The 20,391-nt window shown below is 53.2% G+C and overlaps 2 protein-coding genes across 8 annotated transcripts in view; one reads left to right on the top strand and one right to left on the bottom strand.

Moving 5' to 3' along the window:
• Positions 1 to 435: 435 nt before the first annotated feature.
• Positions 436 to 20,391, bottom strand: part of LOC120513397 (uncharacterized protein KIAA1958 homolog) — a 22,376-nt gene continuing 2,420 nt past the window's right edge. Inside the window, exons 1-5 of one of the 6 annotated variants that reach the window (XM_039732818.1) lie at positions 19,468 to 19,732; positions 11,314 to 11,394; positions 5,487 to 5,571; positions 4,131 to 5,304; positions 436 to 2,607 (exon numbers count right to left, since the gene is read on the bottom strand). In XM_039732818.1, the coding sequence (XP_039588752.1) occupies positions 1,763 to 2,607; positions 4,131 to 5,304; positions 5,487 to 5,489 (2,022 nt within the window). In that variant the 5' untranslated portion in view covers positions 5,490 to 5,571; positions 11,314 to 11,394; positions 19,468 to 19,732 and the 3' untranslated portion in view covers positions 436 to 1,762. Of the gene's footprint in view, positions 2,608 to 4,130; positions 5,305 to 5,486; positions 5,572 to 11,313; positions 11,395 to 14,384; positions 14,719 to 19,467; positions 19,733 to 20,391 lie in introns of those variants that run through there. The other 5 variants (XM_039732828.1, XM_039732852.1, XM_039732844.1 and 2 more) reach the window with 5 other exon arrangements.
• PTBP1 (polypyrimidine tract binding protein 1) overlaps positions 19,942 to 20,391 on the top strand; it is a 26,965-nt gene continuing 26,515 nt past the window's right edge. Inside the window, exon 1 of one of the 2 annotated variants that reach the window (XM_039732891.1) lies at positions 19,942 to 20,107. In XM_039732891.1, the coding sequence (XP_039588825.1) occupies positions 20,100 to 20,107 (8 nt within the window). In that variant the 5' untranslated portion in view covers positions 19,942 to 20,099. The remainder of the gene's footprint in view (positions 20,108 to 20,391) is intronic. The other variant, XM_039732899.1, reaches the window with a different exon arrangement.

Below are 20,391 nucleotides of genomic sequence, written 5' to 3'. Positions count from 1 at the left end.
GCCCCCATGGTTGGGATGCAGGGTTGGGGCTGGAGCCTCCCGGGGCTGGGGGAGCACCGGGGTCCCACCGGGCGGGCCTTGGAGCACCCGGGCCGGTGGGAGGAGTCCCTGCGCGGGGCGGGGGCGGCACGGCAGGGTGGCACCGGGGGATGGCACCGGGTGGGCTCCGAAGTCCCGTTCGACCCCAACCGCGCAGCGCCCGTGCCCGTCCGCCCGCCCCCGCTAGGGGGCTCCCGGGCAGCGCCCGCGGTCCGGTACGGACCGGCCGGGACCCGGTACCGACCCCTCTGCAAGGCTGACCGGGTCCGGTACGGACCGGCCGGGACCCGGTACCGACCCCTCTGCAAGGCTGACCGGGTCCGGTACGGACCGGCCGGGACCCGGTACCGACCCCTCTGCAAGGCTGACCGGGTCCGGTACGGACCGGCCGGGACCCGGTACCGACCCCTCTGCAAGCCCTGACGGGGGTCCCGGTGCGGAGCCCGCCCCGCTCGGCGGGCGCTGGCCGGGGGTTCCCGGTGGAGCCCCAGGAGGTGCCCGGGTGCTGTGACAAGGCCAGAGCTGGCACAGGGTGCAACCCGCTCGTTCCCCAGCCTTGGGCGTGGGCTAAACCGAACAGCAACGGGGAGCAAGGAGCCCGAGCCGGGGTGGTCTGGGGGTCTGGGGGCTGAGGGAAGTGGGGAGCAGAGGTGTGGCTGCAGCGGGGTGACCTGGGACCCGGGGGACAGCTCTCAGACACTCTGGGTGTCACGGTGATGCCACCGGTGCTCCAAAGCACAAGAGGAGCCGGCAGATCCCTCCAGCACCCGAGGGGTTTGTCTGGTTTGATGTCTCTAAAAACATCCTTAAGTTACTTCTTGATGTTCAGTTGGTTGAATGGGACCAACTGGGGCAAAGAGCTTGGCCCCCAAGGCTTTGTTGGACACCACGGGAATGGCTCCCAGGGCTTCAAAGGGCCCAAAGCTCTGTGCCACCAGTCTGGGAGCAGGGGAGACTGAGCACAACAGGGAACACACCAGTGTTCCAGGAAAGCATCACCTCCTGCTCAGGCACAGACAGACAGGACTGAATTAAAGGTTCTTTTATTTGGCTCTGCCAACAATGCAACCAAAAACCTGACTGAGCTGTAACAGCACTGGGGCAGCTGAGCAGAGCTGAGCACACCTCCCAGTGCCTTTGTGGAGTTGTGTTTTGCACTCCAGGGAAACCACTTACCATAAAACCTTTCAACATTGTCAGACACTTTAAATAACTTCTTAAAACAGCCACAACTACTTCAATCTACAAATCTTTCCCTAAGGGAAATGACCTGAGCATTGTCAGAAGCGTTTCTGCGAGGTTGGGATTGGCAGTGTCATCACTCTCCTGTCGCTCTTCCTTCACAGGCTGAGCTGTGTGGGGTGTCAACCTCAAAATGTGGGTGCAGCTGATGCTCTTGGCCAGGCTCTGCCACCCCCAAGCCCTCTCTGTATCAGCAGTGATGGCTTCTAACAGCATTGACTGTGTGGTAGAACATTAACTTGTTTGGCAAATGTGAAACTGAAGACTCTCATTAACTCATTGAATTATCAATTCCAGTAACAGAACAACAACAAAGGAACTTCCCTGAAAGCCAAGGCGCTGCAGATCTGTAGGTACCTTCAGTGCCAAGGTGAAGCCCAGCAGAAGGATGTTTGTTCTCAACCTACACCAAATATTGCAGTAGGATTGTGTTTCAGAGCAGCCTTGGAGTGCTTGAAGGGGCAAAGGTGAAGGGACACCCCTATGTCCTGGTCTTCTTTACTGCTTCTCTGACTTCCTGGGTAATAACTTTCAAGATCTTATCAATTCTGGCTTTTGACAGTGTCTTCTTGCTGTACCACACCTTGTCCCAGACAGAGTACAGTGACTTGGGACACAGGTAAAGAGGGTGGTTGTCTTCCAGCATGTCTGCTGGCCTCTTCCTGGCATACTCCTTGTAGCTGGCCACCGGGCAGTTCTCTGGATCCTCGGGCTTGGCAAAGAGCTGTAGGCTTAGCTCCCCTTCATCTTCCCCAGGGCTCAGATCATCCTTCCACTCCAAGTACTCCACCTCTCCTTTGGTCTTCCTCAGCACCACCTGTCCCCAGCAGAGCTGGTGGGTCTGGTGGTGGGTGCTTGCCCCAAACCCCCTAATGAGGTTGATGAACATGAGGTGCAGCAAGCCATGAGGGTCTGTCCTGTTTAAAATTCCCTTCTTGTGAAGGTTTTCCACATCTTCATCTGTCAGGTTCTCCACAATATTCCAGCCTTCCTCCTTCTTTTGAAACAGGTACCAATGCTTTAATTTATAGGCTTCCTGAGAGGCCTTGAACTCTGGCCCTCTCAACATGCTGTACTGGTAGTTGTGGTCCTGGAGGTACCGGTTGATGTTGCACCGGAAAAAACTTAAGGAATTGGCAGAAAAATCCTTGCCATTCTGTTTCTTGGCAGAGCTGAAGAACGAGACCAGGTAGTGGTCAAGGTCTGCAGGTGGCAGCATGTGGATCTTGCGTGTCTCGGAGGGTTGGTGCGACTTCAGCCACTCTTCAAACATTCTAATGTCTCCAGTGGTATAGTTTTTTTTTTTCTCCTGCTTCTTCAGCACATCTAAAAGACAAGACACAGCTTTGTGGACAGGAAGAATCTACAAGGATCAGTAAAACACAAGGAGATACAGGATAGTGTCTATCTGCTTTCTGGAAGCCATTCAGAGAGGAGAGGACTCTCCCAAACCCCTTCCCCTAGAACTGTGGGTCATATTTGTGTTCTCCACAAGACAGAACAACCCAACAGTGCCCAGCTCTCCAGGGCAAGTTGGGCTCCCTCGTGCTCCCCTCTCCCTTGGCAGCTGGCCCTGCTCACTGCCATACAGGGAAATTTCCCTTTCACTGTGAAATACCAGCATGAACCAAAGGTTGGGGTGGATGGAGAGGGAGAACAAACAGGTGAGTAGAAGTGTTGTATGATTTTGTTTAAAGGATTGCCAGGATTCCAGTTGGGCTCTCTCTCAAGTTGCCATGGCAATACCACATCTACCTAGCTCGATGTAGCATGAGAAATGAATTCTTTGGATTGCTGGAAAGCTCCATCTGCTCGCCTGTGACTCGTCCAGGGCTGAGGATGGGGTGATGGAAAAGGGCTCACGAGCCAACACCTAGAACCCTTTTTGCACCAGATTCTTTACAGGCTTAGTTGTCATCCTGAAAGACTGATGGCTGTCCCACCGGTTTGGGGTTTTGGCCTGTTTTGTACTGGCTGCTCCAGGTGCAGAGAGGAACAGCTCATGAATCAATAATGCTGAGGCCTCCTCTGAGCCATGAGCCAGTTACCTTGGCAGAAACAGCTACTACAGACATTCCCAGAGGAATTCCCAGTCTCTTCACATGACACATGACGTCAGTTATGAAAATAGTAAAATACTGCTCCCAAACCCCAACCGTGGCAGTTTGTGTGGTTATGGCTCCACAAGGAACAACAACCCCTAAGCCTTTTCAGGACCAGTACTGGTGCTGTAAGCACATCCCAGGCAGACCCCAAATGCTGCCTCAGCAACCTCAGCCCTTCACAAGGCCATTCCCAGGCCCCTGTGCTGCAGGATAGCACACGGGAAAACCTTTATTCTTGCAAGGACTAAAGCAATGTTTGGAGTCCTGCATTTCCTGTGCAGGACTGACACTCTGCTGCCACTGGCCTTGGTGCAGCCAGAGCTTTGGCCACAATTTCTCTGCATTACTTCCTCTTGTTTCTTCCTCTGGAGACCTGAGTTCCCTGCTCTAGCTCCAGTTTCCCACAGGGACTCTGTCAAGTACGGCCAACATACTGTGTGTGGGTACTGGGCAAAATGGAAGACCAAAGTATTCAAACTGGGATGTTGGGGCTGGGGCACAGCCAAGAACACCTCTGGGTACCCCAGAGAAGGGCATTCCCTACAGAAGTACCAATTCCTCTAGGCAGGGAGCTTTGTAGTCCCCTCGAGCAGAAACAGCAGTGCCCCAAATCCAAGATATTTACTTAGATGCTGCAGTACAGATCCTGGCAGTGATGTGAACTCGCCCTCCTTGGATATTTTGGGAAAGTGATTAATGGAACACCCCCACACCCTGCAGGCACAGAACTCCACACTGTCTTACCTCCATTTGAGGCTGCAGGTGGATGGCTCTCTGGACTCTGGAAGGCTGAAGAACAAGGTGTCTGCCTGGATCCTGATGTCTCGCTGTCCTCACCCACGTTCTCAGCACCATCCCCACCGGAGCCCGTTCCTGGTGTGCCACACTCTGCAGGGCTCAGATGGAGATGTTGCCGAACAGCAGCAGTGGCTTGGAGCTCAAAGAACACCACTGAGGGCTGTGATTCAAGATGAGCCTTGGCTTCAGTGCTGGGGACAGGAAGGCGTTTTAAACATACCTTTGGTGCTGCTGCTGACCCCAGGAGGCTCCTTGCTCTGGAAGTTTCAGCTTTGGGCCCTGCAGGAGTGGAAGACGCCAACCTTATTATGTTCCCGCTCACATCCTCTGAGTTGCTGACAGGAGCCTGCAGAATGTAGGCACGGGCTAGGGGTGGCTTTGCTGTGGGGGCAAAGGCAGTTTTCTGGGAGGCTGCTGGCTGGGGCAATGCCATCTTCTGGCAATGCTGCATCTGCAACTCCTTAGCAGATGGCTCTGACACATTATCCTGGCTGATTCTGTCTCCTTGGTTGTCTTCATCTGCCTCACACTGCTCTTCATCAGAGATGATGATCTGTACTTCTTTGTCACTTTTGGACTCCACATCCTGTTTGCCAGTCTGGAGTATACTACCAGACATGGAGAAGTGCTGCTCTGCTGCAGAGAACGATGTTTTGGGTTTCCTGGTATTCTGACTGCCTTTGGGCTCGTTATTCCTTGTGTAGGCGATGTCAGCCTTCTGCTCAGTGACCCCTTGGGATCTGCCACATGACCCTGTGCTCCCAGAATCTTCTTGATTCATCTCAAAAGACGATGGGGTCAGCTTGAGCTTCTTTTCCTCAAAGCTGGATTCTCTTGCCGAAGACTCAGAAGTCAAGCGCCTCTTTCTGTCTCCTACAGCCTCAGTCACTTCTTCACCTCTGTTTTGTGACTTGCCACAGTGCCAGTGATAGGCATGCCCAGCTTTGCACATCCACAGCACAGCGTTGTCATTGTTCCAGTGATCCGTGTTCTGAATAAATTCCAGGGCTGGAATCTGGCTGCATATGGTCCCATGAGTGTGTGCCCAGATCACAAGGTTGGAGAGATCCACTTGAAGGGAACTGGTACTGCTGCACCCTCTGTCACTGGTGCTCTCGCTCTGTAAAGGTGTTGGAGAGGACATGAGTGAGAGGATGTGCAGACAAGAGCAGTCCTGGGGCTGTTTCTGTCCCTCCCCAACAGTGCAATAATTGTCAATCTCATCTCAGGACTCCTTTCAAAAATCAATTTGTTCTTTCTTTCTTGTCTCTGCTATCATTTATGCCATAACAGAACACTCACCATGCTGCTGCTTTCTGTCTCACTGAGCCTTCTCTCAGGTGGGGATCAGTAAGTGCTGCTTTGAATGGCCTTTCTCTCTCAGAACCTGAAAGGATCATCACATGTGTGTGCTATATACATGGAGAAGTGTATATGTATATATACAAAACCCTGACCAGAAGATGCAACTGAATTTCTCCATGCTCAGCCCACTGCAGGCCTGTGCCCTCCCTGGGCTGAGCTCCCACTGCACTCCCAGAACTCTACACACAAAACCTGCCTGGGGTAAATATTTGCAGGATCAGCCTCTGCAACACCAACAAAACGGAAACTAAATATAAACACTGAGAATAGAATTTTACAAACTGAACTCTGCAAGCCATTCCTTCAGCACTCTGGGGCTGGCAAGCTCTGTGTTTCCAAGTGCAGAACTGCAGAGAGAGATCAAGGAATGGTGAGGCTGGTTCAGCCTGACATTCTCTGACTTTGCAAACAGTAACAAGAGGCAATTTCCCAACTGAATGACTTGCACATGCAACTTGTATTTGTATTAGAGACTAAATCTGAAACTCTCCCATCTGTTTGGAAGGCTCCATGCAGCAGCCTGGAGTCATCCCTGCTTCTGTGCCACAGGGAACACGCAGCGTGCCCTCAGCACCACGGCAGCCCAGGAGCCATCGCTGACACCGCACACTCCCATCTCAGCCCATGATTAATTAAAAGCTTTGCAATCAATGGTGGTAAAAGAGGCAAGGCTGGAAATGCTGGACGTGGGAACCTTGTCAAAAGTGGTTCTTTGAGCAGTTCTGGCTACACAGAGCTCAGCTCTTGGGGAGAACAGGCCCTGGCTGGCAGTCTGTGAGTGCACACTGCTGAGAGCACACCTGAGCACACCTGAGCACGCCTGAGCACACCTGAGCACGCCTGAGCACACCTGAGCACACCTGAGCATACCTGAGCACACCTGAGCATACCTGAGCAGGCACAGGAGCTCCAGCCCCGGGGCTCCTGATCTCCCAGAGAGCTGGGCAGCACAGGAGAAGCCCATCCCAGCTGACAGCTGTAGGGCTGCTCTGCAATCCCTGAACACGGTGCTTGTCCACAGGGATTTATTTCAGGAGTCAGAGGGTGAGGGTGAAGGCTGCCTGAGGGGCAGGAAGGGCTGTGAGTGCTGGTCCTGGGGCAGTGCTGTGCCCAGTGCCCTCAGTGCCCAGTGCCTTTGGTGCCCATCAGCACCAGCCCAACACACTGGCTCTCCTGTCCAAAGAGAACAGGTCACACCTCTCACAGGTGCCAGCTGACCAGGAGGCACAGGAACTGCTCTCTTTGGGGGGAGCCTGCAGCACAGCACACAGCTCCTTTCTGCACTTAGGCTCCATCAATCCATATGTTCCTTCCTAATGATAGCACAGATAATTTTAGCCCAAATGCTTGGCTGTTGCACGTGCCAGCATGTGGAATGTGCAAAGGCGGGATTTACTAAGAATGTTTTACTGAAATCCGCTGCTGCTTTAACAAAAAATCAGACAATAAAAGCCTTTTTGGAAGCAGCAAATGCAATCTGAGCTCCTGATGTTAATCAAGGCCGTGTATGGGATCTGCTGTTCCCGTGAGCTCACTCCTGATGAACCCCAGCAAACAGGGCAGGGAGTCACCTGCAGTGGCCATTTCAGCTGCCCTGACCCCTCAGGGCTCTGCCCAAGCTTCTTCCCAGAGGTGTTTGACCTGTCCCCATCTCCCCAGGCCAGGGAGTTCACTGCCTGCTCCCGCTGAGCCCCTACAAGCTGAACTTGGGGAATAAACATTTTCCCTCCTGAAGTCAAAGAGAGTTTTATCTTCAAGTTCAGCCTGTGCAATTCCCCAAAAGGGCTGAGCCATTCCGACAGACTCAGAGGAACTTCCATGCCAACAATCTGGTGCCTTCAGTCAGTGTGGGAAAAGGTAACAGGAACGGAAGCTGCGCATGGTCATAGGGCCACAAAATCACTGACTTGGCAGATGAACATCTTGATCCCTATCACAGGCTCTGCAAATGGAATGCTTTTATCTTCCCTTATCTCCAGGCACATGTCTTCCTCTTCCTGATCTCTTTGAAAGAAAAGCCTTTTTTTCTTCTCTTGCTGTTTAGTTCCCAGCTACAGACCCCCTTAGTCTGTGGTCCTCAGACTTCCAGCAGCTGAGATTCCCTCAAAGGAATGGCAAGTGGAATCACTCTGGATTCACAGGCACAGCCGAGTGAGGAAAATGACCACTGTCCTTCCCCCAAAGGTTGAACTGGCATAGGTGTTTTTCCCTTTGAATAATAAAAATCCATCTTGATCTTTGCCACAGTTTTTCCCTGCTTCCAGCAACCCTGGGATCCCTGTGGAGAAGGGTCTGGGCTTAGAGTTTGGGACTGAGGTTTGTTTTGGAGCCCTGTGCCTGATTCAGTGTCTGTGTGGCTGGGAGTGATGTTGTGGGTTAATCCTCTTTCCAGGAGAGGCTCCCATCTGATAATGGACACTGTGTACAGGACCCACACCTTTCTGCAGGAAAACAGGACATTCCAGAGCTGTACAGTAAAGGATTTCAATTTTTTTTAACCCATAGGGAATTCAGTCTACTGCTAAAACCTACAGTTAGGTAAATTCAGGCTCACTCATGGAAAAAAAAAAAAAAAGTTTGGTTTTTTTTTGTGTTTTTCTTTCTCTGTTTGTTTGTTGGTTGGTTGGTTTGTTTTTTGGGGTTTTTGTGGGTTTTTTGTGGGGTTTTGGTGGGTTTTTTGGTTTTTTTTTTGGGGGTTTTGTGGGTTTTTTGTGGGGTTTTTGGGTTTTTTTTTTTTTGGTTTTTTTTGGGGCTGATTTTACCTCTGTATTCCAGAAAATGCAGCCAGGTAATTCCACAAGAGTCTCCAGCACTTCAGGGGAGACTGAACTTTGGGCTGACTGAAACATGGAAATGCTTTTTTCAGTTTTAAGACTTCATGTGTGTCCTTTGAGTCCTTGGTGGGGGGGAAAGCAAACTCAGCACTTTCTGAGATTTCTCCTCCTGTAAGGTCTGTCAGACACAGAGTGACCTGAGATTGCCACCACTGGGATCTTTCTCTCTCCCCCTCCCAGGCGTGCTGAAGGCCTGAACCCATAAAACAGACGCAGCCTTGTGCAAACAGGAGCACTGCATAAAGACACTAATTTGGAGGCACTAAAAGCCCTTTGCCCCCTCTGTCCTTGTCCCATTGCCCTGTGGCAGCCCTGGCTGGTGCCTCTCACGGGCTCCAACGCCTGTTTTGCAGATTAGAGCCTGGGACACGCACGGAGCCAGAGAATTGGAGAGCTCTGACTTCCCTGCTCCAGATAAGACAGTGCAGGAAACTGCAACAATCCTGCTAGGAAAACAACAGGATACAGAACAGTGCTTAAACTTGACTCCTGCCCCCTTCCCCCTTCCCTTGGGAAACCCTCCCTGGAGGTGAGGGGACCTGGGACAGCCCCCAAAAACACGTGTGGGGCATTGCCAGAGCTTGGAGGCACTGCTGGGGCTGAGTCAGGGCAGGAAGGGCTGAAGCTGCACTCAAACACATCTGGCTGCAGCACGGGAGCTGAGTGGAGCAGCTGCAGCTCATGGCTGCCAGAAATCACAGAGCTTGTCCCACCCTCCTGAGCAGGAGCCCGGGGGATGGATCCATCATTTCCTAACACATCGGTTTTCCTGTTCTCTGCGTTGTTTGTTTGCCTCCTCATCTGCCCTGTACAAGAATCTTCTGAGCACCTCTTCAGCTCTCTTCCTGCTTCCCCACATCCCTCCCCCAGCCCCTCCTGCCCTGCTTGCAGAAATACAATTCCCAGGATACATCCTGTACTTGCTACAGGGCACCATGCCTCCATTTTGAGAGCTGCTCCCAGAAAATCCCACCCGGAGAGTCTGTGGAGGGCAGGATCTGACTGCAGGCAGCAGCTCCAGACCCTGCTGGCAAACACTGGCCTCCAGCACCACATTCCTTAAATAAGCCCTTTTTTGTTCAAAGACTCGGACACCACTTTTTCCCTGAGCTCCAATTATCTCTGCTCCTGAGGGGCTGCGTTCCGGAGCCGCTGGCCTGGGATGCAACTGTGAGCACTAAACCAAGGCCTCTGAAAAATGCTAATAAAAGCCTGGCAGAGCATTGCCTCGGCCACCAAGTAGGAATCAGCCACCAAACCAGCCTGAGTGAAGGAAAAAATTCATTGGAAACCATCAACTTCTATTAATAGGAGCTCACGTTGTATTTCCCAGGAGGAAGTTGGAAAGCTGCGATCAGCGATGCCCAAATCTGTGACCTGGGCAGGAAACGCTGCAGTGTCACTGTCACAGCATCGAGGTGGAGTTTGGGGGTACCCACAGCTGTGCCAGCGCCCTGGGGACAGCTGCCTGGCCGGGCCCCACCATTCCCGGTGCAAACAGCGACAGATGAGCACGGGGACGGTACCGGCACAGCCCAGCCGTGGGGATTGTGTCCCCCAGCGCTGCTCGTGTGACAGCGATCTGTGCCCCCGCCCTGCCCACGAGCTGCTGGGGGGCAGAAGGGAGAATGCCCGTGCAGCAGCACCGCTGCTTCACCCGCCGCTCTCGGGGCTGGGCGCCGGGCACCGGGTGGCTCCGGTACCGCCCGCTGCACGAACGGCCTTGCTCCTCCCGGTTCTGCCAATCACCCGGGAGCGACGTGCGACGGGAACCCTTTTGTTCCTGCTCCCCGCGGCCCGAGCCGCCGCTACCGGCAGGGGGAGCTCGGCCCCGGTAGCGGAGAAGGGCGCTGGGCCCCGGTACCGGCAGGGGGAGCTCGGCCCCCGGTGCTCGCCCCGGTCCCGCCGGGAACGGCAGCACCGGCGGCACGGCCCGGAGAAGCGAGCCCCCCGGCCGGGCTGGGTCGGTGCTGCTCCATCGGTACCGAACAGCCAAAGCGAACGGCTGCGGTGGCGAGGGGAGGGCGCAAATCCTGTTTAATTTCATTCTCAGGAAGTTTATTGCGGTTTTTTTACATTTCTGAGCAGCCTTTTAAAGTTTAACTAAAATCATCGTGTGACACGAGGTGTTTCGTCAACCATCTGCTAAACTGAACTGAGCCAATCCGATCCAACTCAAAGCCACACACCACTGCTGGGAACAGGACACTGCAGCCAAAGTTTTCTCCCAGTTTTGGAGCCTGGCACCTGCCCCGCCCTGAGCTGAGCCAGACCCTCTCCCCTGCTGTCCCACCTGCCCACAAACCAGAGCTCACATGTTCCCCCAGCACGCTCTGGCTGGAGTGTGGCAGCAATTTGTTATTAAATAGTATTTGTGGTGAGTCTGTGACTTGTAATTAGGTGTAATTGTTCACAATGGGACATGGTAACCTACTTCTTTTGCAACACAAACCATCTTTAGTGACTGACACCTCAGCTCCTTCCTACCCCTGTCTAAAGCCTCTGAAATGGAGGTGACTCAGCCTGGGGCGCAGGACAGTCTCACCAGCACCAGGCAAAGCTCACGTTCACTTCTGCACCCCAGGTGTTTACAGAGGTTTGCTGGGATGTGATGGGAAATGGCTCCCGCAGGCAGGAAAAAACACTGTTGGTAACAGTGTTGGTGACAAAGTACCTTGCAGGGGAGGGGAAGCTCCCTGGCTGTGGGATGGCTTCTTCCAGTCCCTGCTGGGTTTCTGGCAAGGGGAGCACAAAAGGAGCCCCAAGTTCAACATCTCCCTGAGCAGCACCCCAGGGTTTTGGCCACAGGCATTTGTTTATGCTCCCTGGTGATGCCAGCTGTGAGACTTAGAGGCTCCCGCCTTTGGAGCCTTGGCTCCTGCTCAATTTTCTACTCTGTCCTTGTTTAGACGTGCCCCTGTCTCCCTTACCTGCTCCAAGGTCAGGCAGGCAGCCTCCCACAGAGCAGAGCACTGCCCAAGGACACGATCTCATCCAGGGCACAGGGCAGCCTAGGAGAGAGGGGAAGAGGTGTTTGTTAGGAAAGGGAACTCAGAGCAACCTGCCACTCCCTGGGGTGGGATGGAAGCCATGAGAAAAGCTCTCTGTCCTGAGAGCCCTTGGCTTTGTTGGGCTCTGAGTGGCCACCCGGGGCAGCAGCCAGGACCAGCAGGATCTGGAGAGTGGCTCCCCATTGCTGCCCCCCACTCCTTGAGAGCAGAGCTGAGCCTTAGGGATGAAAACCCCACAGCTGGATGATCCCTGGGACAAGAAACACACACTTGGCCTGGGATCCAGGAGAGCTGCAGCTGTAACACCCTGCCCAGAGCATGAGGAGGAGCAAACCAAGCAACTCCACTCAACAGATTCCAGAGAAACCAGAGCCAACGGGTGGTTTGGATCTGGAGTTCTCAGCTGAAAGTGTCCCTGAGGGAAGGATTCTGAGAACTGACTTCCACCTGCTGCAGGAGGAACTTGTCATCTTGCACTATGGAACAAAGTATTTTCTCAATAAATAAAGTATTATCATGTATTTTTTGAGCCTTGACCTTCAAGTAAGAAAATGTAGCTGAACTGCCCCTCTGGAGGGAATTTAGCTCCACAGGGAGAGTGAGTGAGCTCAAGGAAATGCTCCTCTGGCTGAAGATGAAGGTAGTCCCTGCACAGGAGGGAGCCAGGAGTGACACATCCCCAACTTCCAGACCTGCTGCCAGGCACTGCAAGTCTCTTTTGTGATGCTGGTTTTACCCCAAACCAGGAATTCAGAGCTATGGTGCAGAGAAGGGAGCTGCACACAGAAGTGATGTTCTGCCCACAAGGAGCCCCTGTGCCTGTGTTTTGGGGGTGCTGGGGCCCCATGAGACACTCCTTGCATGGGATCCTGTCATTGCCTGCCACACTCACTGCCCTGGTATCACAGAGCTCGCCAATTAAATATTAAAACTTCTGAAGGATATTGAGTTTCTTTTGTTCCTTTGGCATCGCCAGTGTTCTCAGTTCTCCCTGACTTCACATTCTGCATCTTCCTGCCTTCATGTTCTTTTAATGTATCATTTCATACTCCAGAGGGCTTCCTTCACCTCCTGTCTGTCACAGGGAGCATCTGCTGTGCAATCCAGACCAGGAGATGGTACATTTAGGGAGCTGGTTGCTCACCCAGATCCCAGACTACAATCAAACCACCAATTCCACTGTTCTGCACATAAGCTGTTGTGTCTCTTCATACACTTCCACCCAGTTTGATCCAACTGCTTTGGCTTTGAGTCTGGAATCAGAAAGTGAGATTCCTGAACACTGTCACCATCTGAAGCATGAGCAAACCTTCACACCAGGAAAGCAAAAGCCCCTTAGCCATAGAGCAAGGCTACTCTGAGCTGTTCCACTGCACAACATCCTTCAGGAACATACGGGCCAGCAACCACGAGATGCCCTCAGCATAACTACAGCACTGACAAACCAATTGAGCCTCAGCAGCTGCCTCTGGGAAGGTCTCATTCATCCCCAGCACTGCCTTTTAAACTTAAGTGCCACTGGAACAAACACATCTTTGATCCAAGTAGGAAATAATTTGAAGCTTTGTGTTTAATAGAGCTGCAGCCCTGGGGAAATGATGTCGATCTTGGCCGGGATGACAATGGGGCTCATGGTGGGCACAGAGCATGGCTGTCCCCATCCTCTCTGGGCACAGAGCGTGGCTGTCCCCATCCTCTCTGAGCCAGCTGTGTTTGGACATCTTTGTTCTTGACTCAGTGTGGAAACAAGCTGCACAGCCGAGGCTCCTGAACTGCCATGTGTGGCACCAAAACACAGAATTTGGGGAGGGGGGCAGCAAGATTTGGACAATCCCTCCTGTCCTCTTGTTCCTTCTGCCTTTGGAGTCTCTCGTGTCCCACTCAGCTCCAGGGCAACCACAGCAGAGATGAGGGGATGCAAACACAAGCATGGAGAAACACATGGGCAGTACTGGGCTGTACACACCTGTGTGATCCATGTGCCTGAGGTGGGGGCACACACACCTGTGTGATCTGTGTGCCCTGGGGACACACACACCTCCCTTTATACCGTGGACACCTCTTCAAATGTTGCTGCAGTTTCTACCTGTAAAATCCTGTGTTCAGAGCAGGGAGCAAGCAGCAGGCAGGCTCCACAGCCGAGGGAGCATCCCCTGGATGCTCTGCAGGTGCCTCTCTGCCAGGGCCCTTTTTCATTTAAATGACCTGTGCTCAGACTGGGACATTCTCCTGTCTGGAATCATCTGGCATCTGTGCCATATCCATTTGAAAGGCAGATGCAACAGGAGACACCTGTGGACAGAGGGGCAGAGCTAAGGTTTCAGGAACAATCACGGAGCCCGGCAGGTGAGCGATGGAGACGCTGCAGCAATAATGCATGAGCTGCACCTGCCTCCCCTGGGCCCTGCAGCACTGCTGCTCTGGGAGCTGCTGCTCCTCTTCCCCCTGAGCTCCACCCGCACTGCTGGGAGCACCAGCACAGCACAGATTGGGATCATCAGGTTGTGGGGTGCTGGGAGAGAAGCAGATCTGGGGGGCTGAGTACTCTCAAAGTCCTGCAGAGCCCCCCAGGTTCCAGCTCTGGAAATTGCTGCTGAGCCAGTGAGCCCCCTCGAGAGGCTGATCAGGAAATTGGAGTTATCCTTAAGAGGATGTAAGGAAGGGAAGGAGCTTCTCAGGCCATTGCTGGGCACAGGGAAGCAACAGAAGGGCACTTATCTGTCCCTGCAAACAAACCCCTGACTAAAGCAAGAAGGAAATGCAGAGCTGGAGCTATGCACAGACGAGCAATGGCGTTTACTTCCCTGCCCTGGGATAGAGGGAGATGTGCTTGGAAGAAGGGTTGTTTGTATAAATAAATGTTCATTCTTGGCAGTGGAATGCAAACTATGCTGAGGGGCTGGAACCAGGCACTCGGGAAAGCTGAGGCCAGAGCAAGGGAGAGACGGAGTGAGGCTGCAGGGAGGAAATTCACATTCATTTTTAGCAACTTGGAGAGGCTCTCAAGCCTGTTTGACATTTTTAATTATGCTGATGCAGAGCCTTATTTCAAGGACAAAAAAAGTCAGGATTGCAGGTTAAACAATTAGGAAATTTCACACCAGACAGTGAGGAGCAGTGCTGCCTGGGGGTCTGGAGACTCTCTGAAACACGGGATCATCTTTCAGCCTTTCTAGACAGACGGAATTTGAATGTCTTGCAGAATCCTCGCCCAGGTCAGGAACTCAGGCCCTGTAAACCTCTCCTGATGGTATTTTCTGAGAGCACACAGGAGGCAGAAGCTGCTGCTGCTGCTGTCTTCGTCCAGGCATTCCTGCAAGGTTCCTGAAGGGCAGAAAAGCATCCTGCAATGTGCCATCAACTGTGTCAGAATCTGTTAACTTTACAGAGGGAAATACTGCAGTCTCTGGTGGAGAGTGAGCTCAGCTCCATGGTATCACATCACCAAGCCAGGGCCTGTCTGCTTTCCATGCTCAGAAAGTGACCTTTTGTCATGCAACCATCGTGACCTCGGGGTCTCACTTTCCCTGTGTATCCCTGGAAAAGAGCTTTACCTGCTTGCTCACCCACTGTTCTCTGTAAAAAATGTGCAAAGACCTGTCCCTGCATTTCAGTTTGGGTCTCAGGGGCCACAGCTGTGGCACTGAAGGGCAGAAAGTGCCTGTTTGTGTTGAGCAGAGATGTGAGTCCCCCTGCTCTGAGTCCAGCACAGGAGCTGGCACCGAGCTGGGGACAGCGGAATGGAATCGGAACCTTCGCCTTCTCTTTGAGATAATGGAAAGTCACAGGGAGGTATCCAGCTTTGGGCATGAATAAATCATTACAGGTATGAATTATTCAGGGCTCAGCCCTCCACATGTGCTCCATTCAGACTCCAGGGCAGCATCCCTGCTGTGTGGGGGTTTCGTCCCCAACATTCCAGGTCTGGTGAGTCCAAATGTTCAAATAAGATTAAAAGAATAATTTAAAATCCAGTAGTAAAAAGCTGCTTGAAAGTGCTGTGACACCTCAGGCTGGCGTTCCAATGTCCAGGCAAAGTCTGAGCTCCAAGAGCTGTCCACAAGTTAGCCACAGGATGGGATGGGAATAAGAAGTGGCTCAGGAAACTGGGAGCACAGGTTGGAGGGGAGAAGTGGAATGATGGGCACAGAATCAATGCAGGAACCAACCCAGCCTTCTGATAGCTTGTGTCTAACACAAACACAGGTTTTATCTGGATTTCTCAAATTACAATAAGCAACTTTGGTAGCATTTAGGGGATAAATCAGAATTTCTGGCTTTGATCTGTGCTGGGAAGATCAGTGGCTTTGCCTTGTGGTGCTTTTTAAAAATCTTGTTTATTATGAGCTGAAATGGGTCAAATGAAGAGAAAATATGGTTTGCAGTAACTGGAAGGATGGCCCTGTTAGAGCTGGTTAGAGTGATTAATTCAATGTCAGAGTCCAAATCATGGACCCTGGGCCCAGGGGAGCAGGGGCAGCCATGAGCCCCAGGTGCTGCCAGGTGATTTCTGGGGAAGAGCAGCAGCTCTGGGATGAGTTGCAGGGGGTATAATCAGACCACAGATTAATCAAACCACAGATTCATCAAACCATAGCCTAATCTTCAGCACTCCAACCCCAGCTAAGAGGGGAAAAAACTGCTGTGTTGCACAGCCAGGAAATGGCTGCTTCGTCCCGCACAGGAAATGAGTCACCCCAGAGCATCGGGAGGAGCCGTGGGGACAGGGAAGTGCTGAAATAACACGGAGAAATACTGAAAAGTCTCTTGTGTTCGTGGATTAAAAAGAAGGAAAGATGTAAACTGTGAGCTCTTGTGATTCTCCTTCAAATGTGAAGCTCATGTAGGTGCTTGCAGCGTGAAATACCCACAGCTGCAGAAGGGGCGCTCAGGCTGTGCAATGGCAACACAAACCATGGCCAGGTGCAGTTCTCCTGCCTTGCAGAGTGTTTCTCACCTGCTCAGGAGGCCTCAGGTTGCTGTGGTGGCAGAGCTGTCACAAACATCCTGCTCAGGGAGCCCATGCACAGGTCAGGAATCACAGAATCACGGAGTCATTCCCCCTTGTGCAGGCCCTTGCAAAAAAAATCAGTCTCCAAAAACACTTCTTTTTATTACTGACAGCACATTAAGCTCAATTCCAAACCCATTTATTTACCAGCTCCCAGTCAGAACACTCTTTGCTAGTACTCCACGCTGCCAAGCTCTCGTGGATCAATGGAAGAAACACTCCCCTCATTTGTGTCGTGTCCTGCTCAGAAAGCCACGTGTGTGCAGGTATGAGCTGCACCTCTCCAGATGCTGGAACTAACACAGCCAGCTCTCCCACCCCTCCTTTTCCAAGCACCCCAGCTCCATTTTGGATCCCTCTCCTGGTCCCTTCTCTCAGACAGAGGGGAGGCTGTGGGTCGGAGTTTCTGCTGGACTGACAAACCCTGCAGGGATTGTGCTCCTGCTCCGCCCGCCCTGCACGAACCATTCCCAGAGCGGTGATGTGGCATCATGAACGATGCACTGAAGAATGTTCTGGCACCATGAGATGCTGCTGGAGCTGCCAGTGCGCTTTGAAATAAAACCGCCGTGCTCGCTGAGAGGGCTCGGAAATAAATAAAAGCCACAGAGAGAAGCAGAAGGATTGGAGACACCCCCTGCTCCCGGGGGGATTTTTTGGGATTCAGAGGTAGCACAGTTATCTGTGAGAGTTCCCTGGTTTCATTCCCTTGCTGGGAATAACGAGGCAGGAGAGGAACTTCCAGGAAAACAACTCACTGGCAGCAGTATCCAGTGTTCCCAGGGTTTGGGTTCGTGAGCTGCACCCCTGTTTAGGAAGGTTCTGTTTTTCAAACCACTGGCAGAAAGGTTGGGTGGAAGAGGAAGGAGAAGGGGAAGGGTTTTGCCAGTTTGTGAAGGACAGGGCTGTGAAGAGAAGTGTCCATGACCCCACACGGGCTGGGGAGCTGTGCAACAATACACAAGGAACAGGCAGGAAAGGGTCGCTTTTGTTTCAGAGTTTTTCTTCCCTGCTGGTGAATTAAATGCCAAGAGATAACACATGCAGGAAGGGCTCAAAAAGGGAATAAGCTGGGTGTGCCCCAGAGCCCTTCCCGGCCAGAGGAACCAGAGCCAGAACCAGGGTGGGACGTGGGACTCTGCTGGAGGATCATACAAAAGAAGCTGATTCATTTTTTTCCCCTTTGCCCTCCTGGTTTTTTTCATATGGTCATTTTCATCTGGGTTTGTTTTTCAAAACAAACACAAGGACACACAGGGGATGGTCCTGCTCCCTGCTGTGTTTTCATATCAAGTGTAATCTTGTTCTTAAAAGCATTTTCCCCTTTGGCCCAGAGAAAACCACAACAGTGCCACAACTGGTCACTTGTAGTCCCATAGTACCTGAGCAGATGCTGTCTAAAAAATTCTCTTCCTATTGCAGGAAAATGGCTGATAAAATGTTGCACAATCATCATTTCTGCAAGGACTGTGGAAAATCAGGGTGAGCTTGCACAAACCCTAAAGAGCCTTTCAAGTCAGACCAAATCTGCAGAGGAAAGGCCTTTGGAAAGAAAATCAGGAATCCTGGGGTGGAATTTACCTGTTTACTCTGCCAAAGATACCTGAAATGCACCTGGACATGCCATAAACTCATCTCAGCAGGTACTAGAGAATCAGACCCTGGCCTGGCCTGTGATCAGTGATTAATGAATGTTTTCAGTCTTTGTGGGGTGTTCAGGGTACAGAAATACCCCACACTGAAAAAAACAAAAAGGATTTAATCTCCACAGCATCCTCTACCATCAAGGGATTCCCTACTTATGGAAGAAACACCTCCATGGGAAATACACCTTAAACCAGGCACAGTCCAAGGGAGCTTGTGTTGGCAGCTAAATTCCTGCTCTCTTTGATCACATCACCTTATCTCTCTGGCTCTCAGCTACAGTGGATCTATAATCTCATCTTTTCCCATTCTTTCCCTCATCGAAGTTGTAAATCTCTTATCTGAGGCAGCAGCTGAGCCTTTCATATGCAGGAGCCAGGGGTTTCAGATGGGCTTAGTTGCCCACAGCAATAGGTCAGAAGACAATTTTCCTCTGTTTTAAACTCCACAGGGGCCAAACTGGAAGCCCAGTAACCCAAAGAAATCAGAGTTCCCAGCTCCTGGAAAGATCCAAAGGAAGCTCCTGCATTTCACAGAGGGTGGAATGAGGCAGGCAGGAGATGAGCACTGCCCCAGTGAGAAATGGGGGCTCTGGCCAAAAAGAAAACCTGGCACAGCAACACGTGTTTGAGAGAAAATAGACCACTTCACTTCTAAATTTTTCTCTTCCCTACTCACGTGTCAAGTGTGTGCTTGAGAGAGACACGAGAAGGCAAAATGCATGTCTGTACCTGCCAGAGCTGCCTGACACAAAGCAGGAACACTGCCCGGGGATTTCATTTGCACTCTTGTTTTTAAAATAATTTGCTGAGCCCTCACATACACAGCCGTGTATGACACGGGTGTTGGTGTTCTACAGGTTATCACTGGCAGAGGAACTTAGGCAAAACTACTAAATATATTCACAGAAAAGCCTTGGGTGGGAAGGCAGGCAGGGCAGAGCTGGCTGAGGGCAGAACCAGAAATTAGCTAGAAACGGACCAATTAATGGTGGGGTACGGCAAGCGAGGCTCCGAGAACCGAGCACTGCCACTGGAATGATATAATTAATATAAATTAATACACATTTAAAGAGTGTTCCATCCACGGAGCAGCGGTGGGCAGGATCGCGAGGGTCGGGCGTGGGGACAGACCCTCGCTGCTGCCCTCATCACCCTGCAGGAGCCACACAAAGCCACCACACTCGGCTGAAACCCACCAGAAACTTGCGAAGGAAACATTCCAGAGGCTTGACAAGCCCCAAATCCCTGGAATACACACGAACCCCGGCACAAAGCGGGGCCTACGGGCAGTGACCGATTAAAGAGTGAGACGAGCCGATCTAATTCTTGCACTGACGGGCCACAGAGCTGGGCCGGGCAGCCAAATGCCACAACGGCACCTGAGCCCCACACCGGCAGGTACGTTTAACGTCTTACCTCACAAGATCTCTCTCTCTCTCTCACCCTCTGGTAATCTTTATCCTTAAGACATTAACCGCGACCACACACACTCCCGTACTTTAAGCAAGCCCCTCGGCCCTGCGCGACCCCCCGAGGGACACGGCGGGCGGGCGCCCCTCACCCGGGATGGCGGCGGCGCGCGGCTCCCCTGCCCGCCCCCAACATGGCCCCGGGCCGCGCCACGCGCACGCGGGGGGACCCGCTTGCCCGCACCCAAGATGGCGCCCAGCGCCGTGCCTCCCGTGCAGTGCCCCCAATCAAGATGGCGGCCCCCGGCGTCATCCCAGCCTCCTTCCCGCTCTGAGGGTGGCTCCGCCCCGCCGCCTCCCTCCGCCTACCGAATGGCGCCGCGCACCGGAGGATCGCCCCGCCCCTTGCCCCGGGCGCGGCCAATCGGATTCGCGCGGGGAGCCGCGGCGCCAACCCCGGGAGGCGGGAGGTCCCGCCCACCCGTCAGGGTGACAGCTCCGCCGGCCAATGGAGCGCCGGCGCGGGCGAGGCGGGCCGGGCGGCGCCGCCATTTTGTGAGTCTATAACACGGAGCGGTCTCGCTCATCCCGCTATTGCGGCGCCTCCACTCCGCTCCCGACGGGTCGTCTCCGTGTGCAATGGACGGGTGAGTCCCGCCCGGCGCCGCGCCGGGGCCGCCAGCGGCGCTGCCGGGCCCCTCCCGCGGTGCGAGGGTCCAGCACCCGCGCCGGGAGCTGGGGCGATACCTGTGGGGGGCGGGGGCGGAGCGGGCGGGGCGGGCGCACCTGGCGGGGCGGCGGGCGGTGATTCACGGCCGCGCTCCCTCCCATTGTCTGGCGCTTCCGCGGGCGGGGGGGGGCTCTCGCCGGGCTCCTTTTGTGACCGGTTCTCGCTCGCCCAAGTTTCGCTGGGGGGGAGGAGGGCAGGGCA

Source organism: Passer montanus, unplaced genomic scaffold (assembly GCF_014805655.1).
Source record: "Passer montanus isolate IOZ18808 unplaced genomic scaffold, ASM1480565v1 scaffold112, whole genome shotgun sequence".
Taxonomy (NCBI): domain Eukaryota; kingdom Metazoa; phylum Chordata; class Aves; order Passeriformes; family Passeridae; genus Passer; species Passer montanus.
The sequence above is the reverse complement of the archived record's forward strand: the minus strand, read 5'-3'. Positions and strand labels throughout refer to the sequence as shown.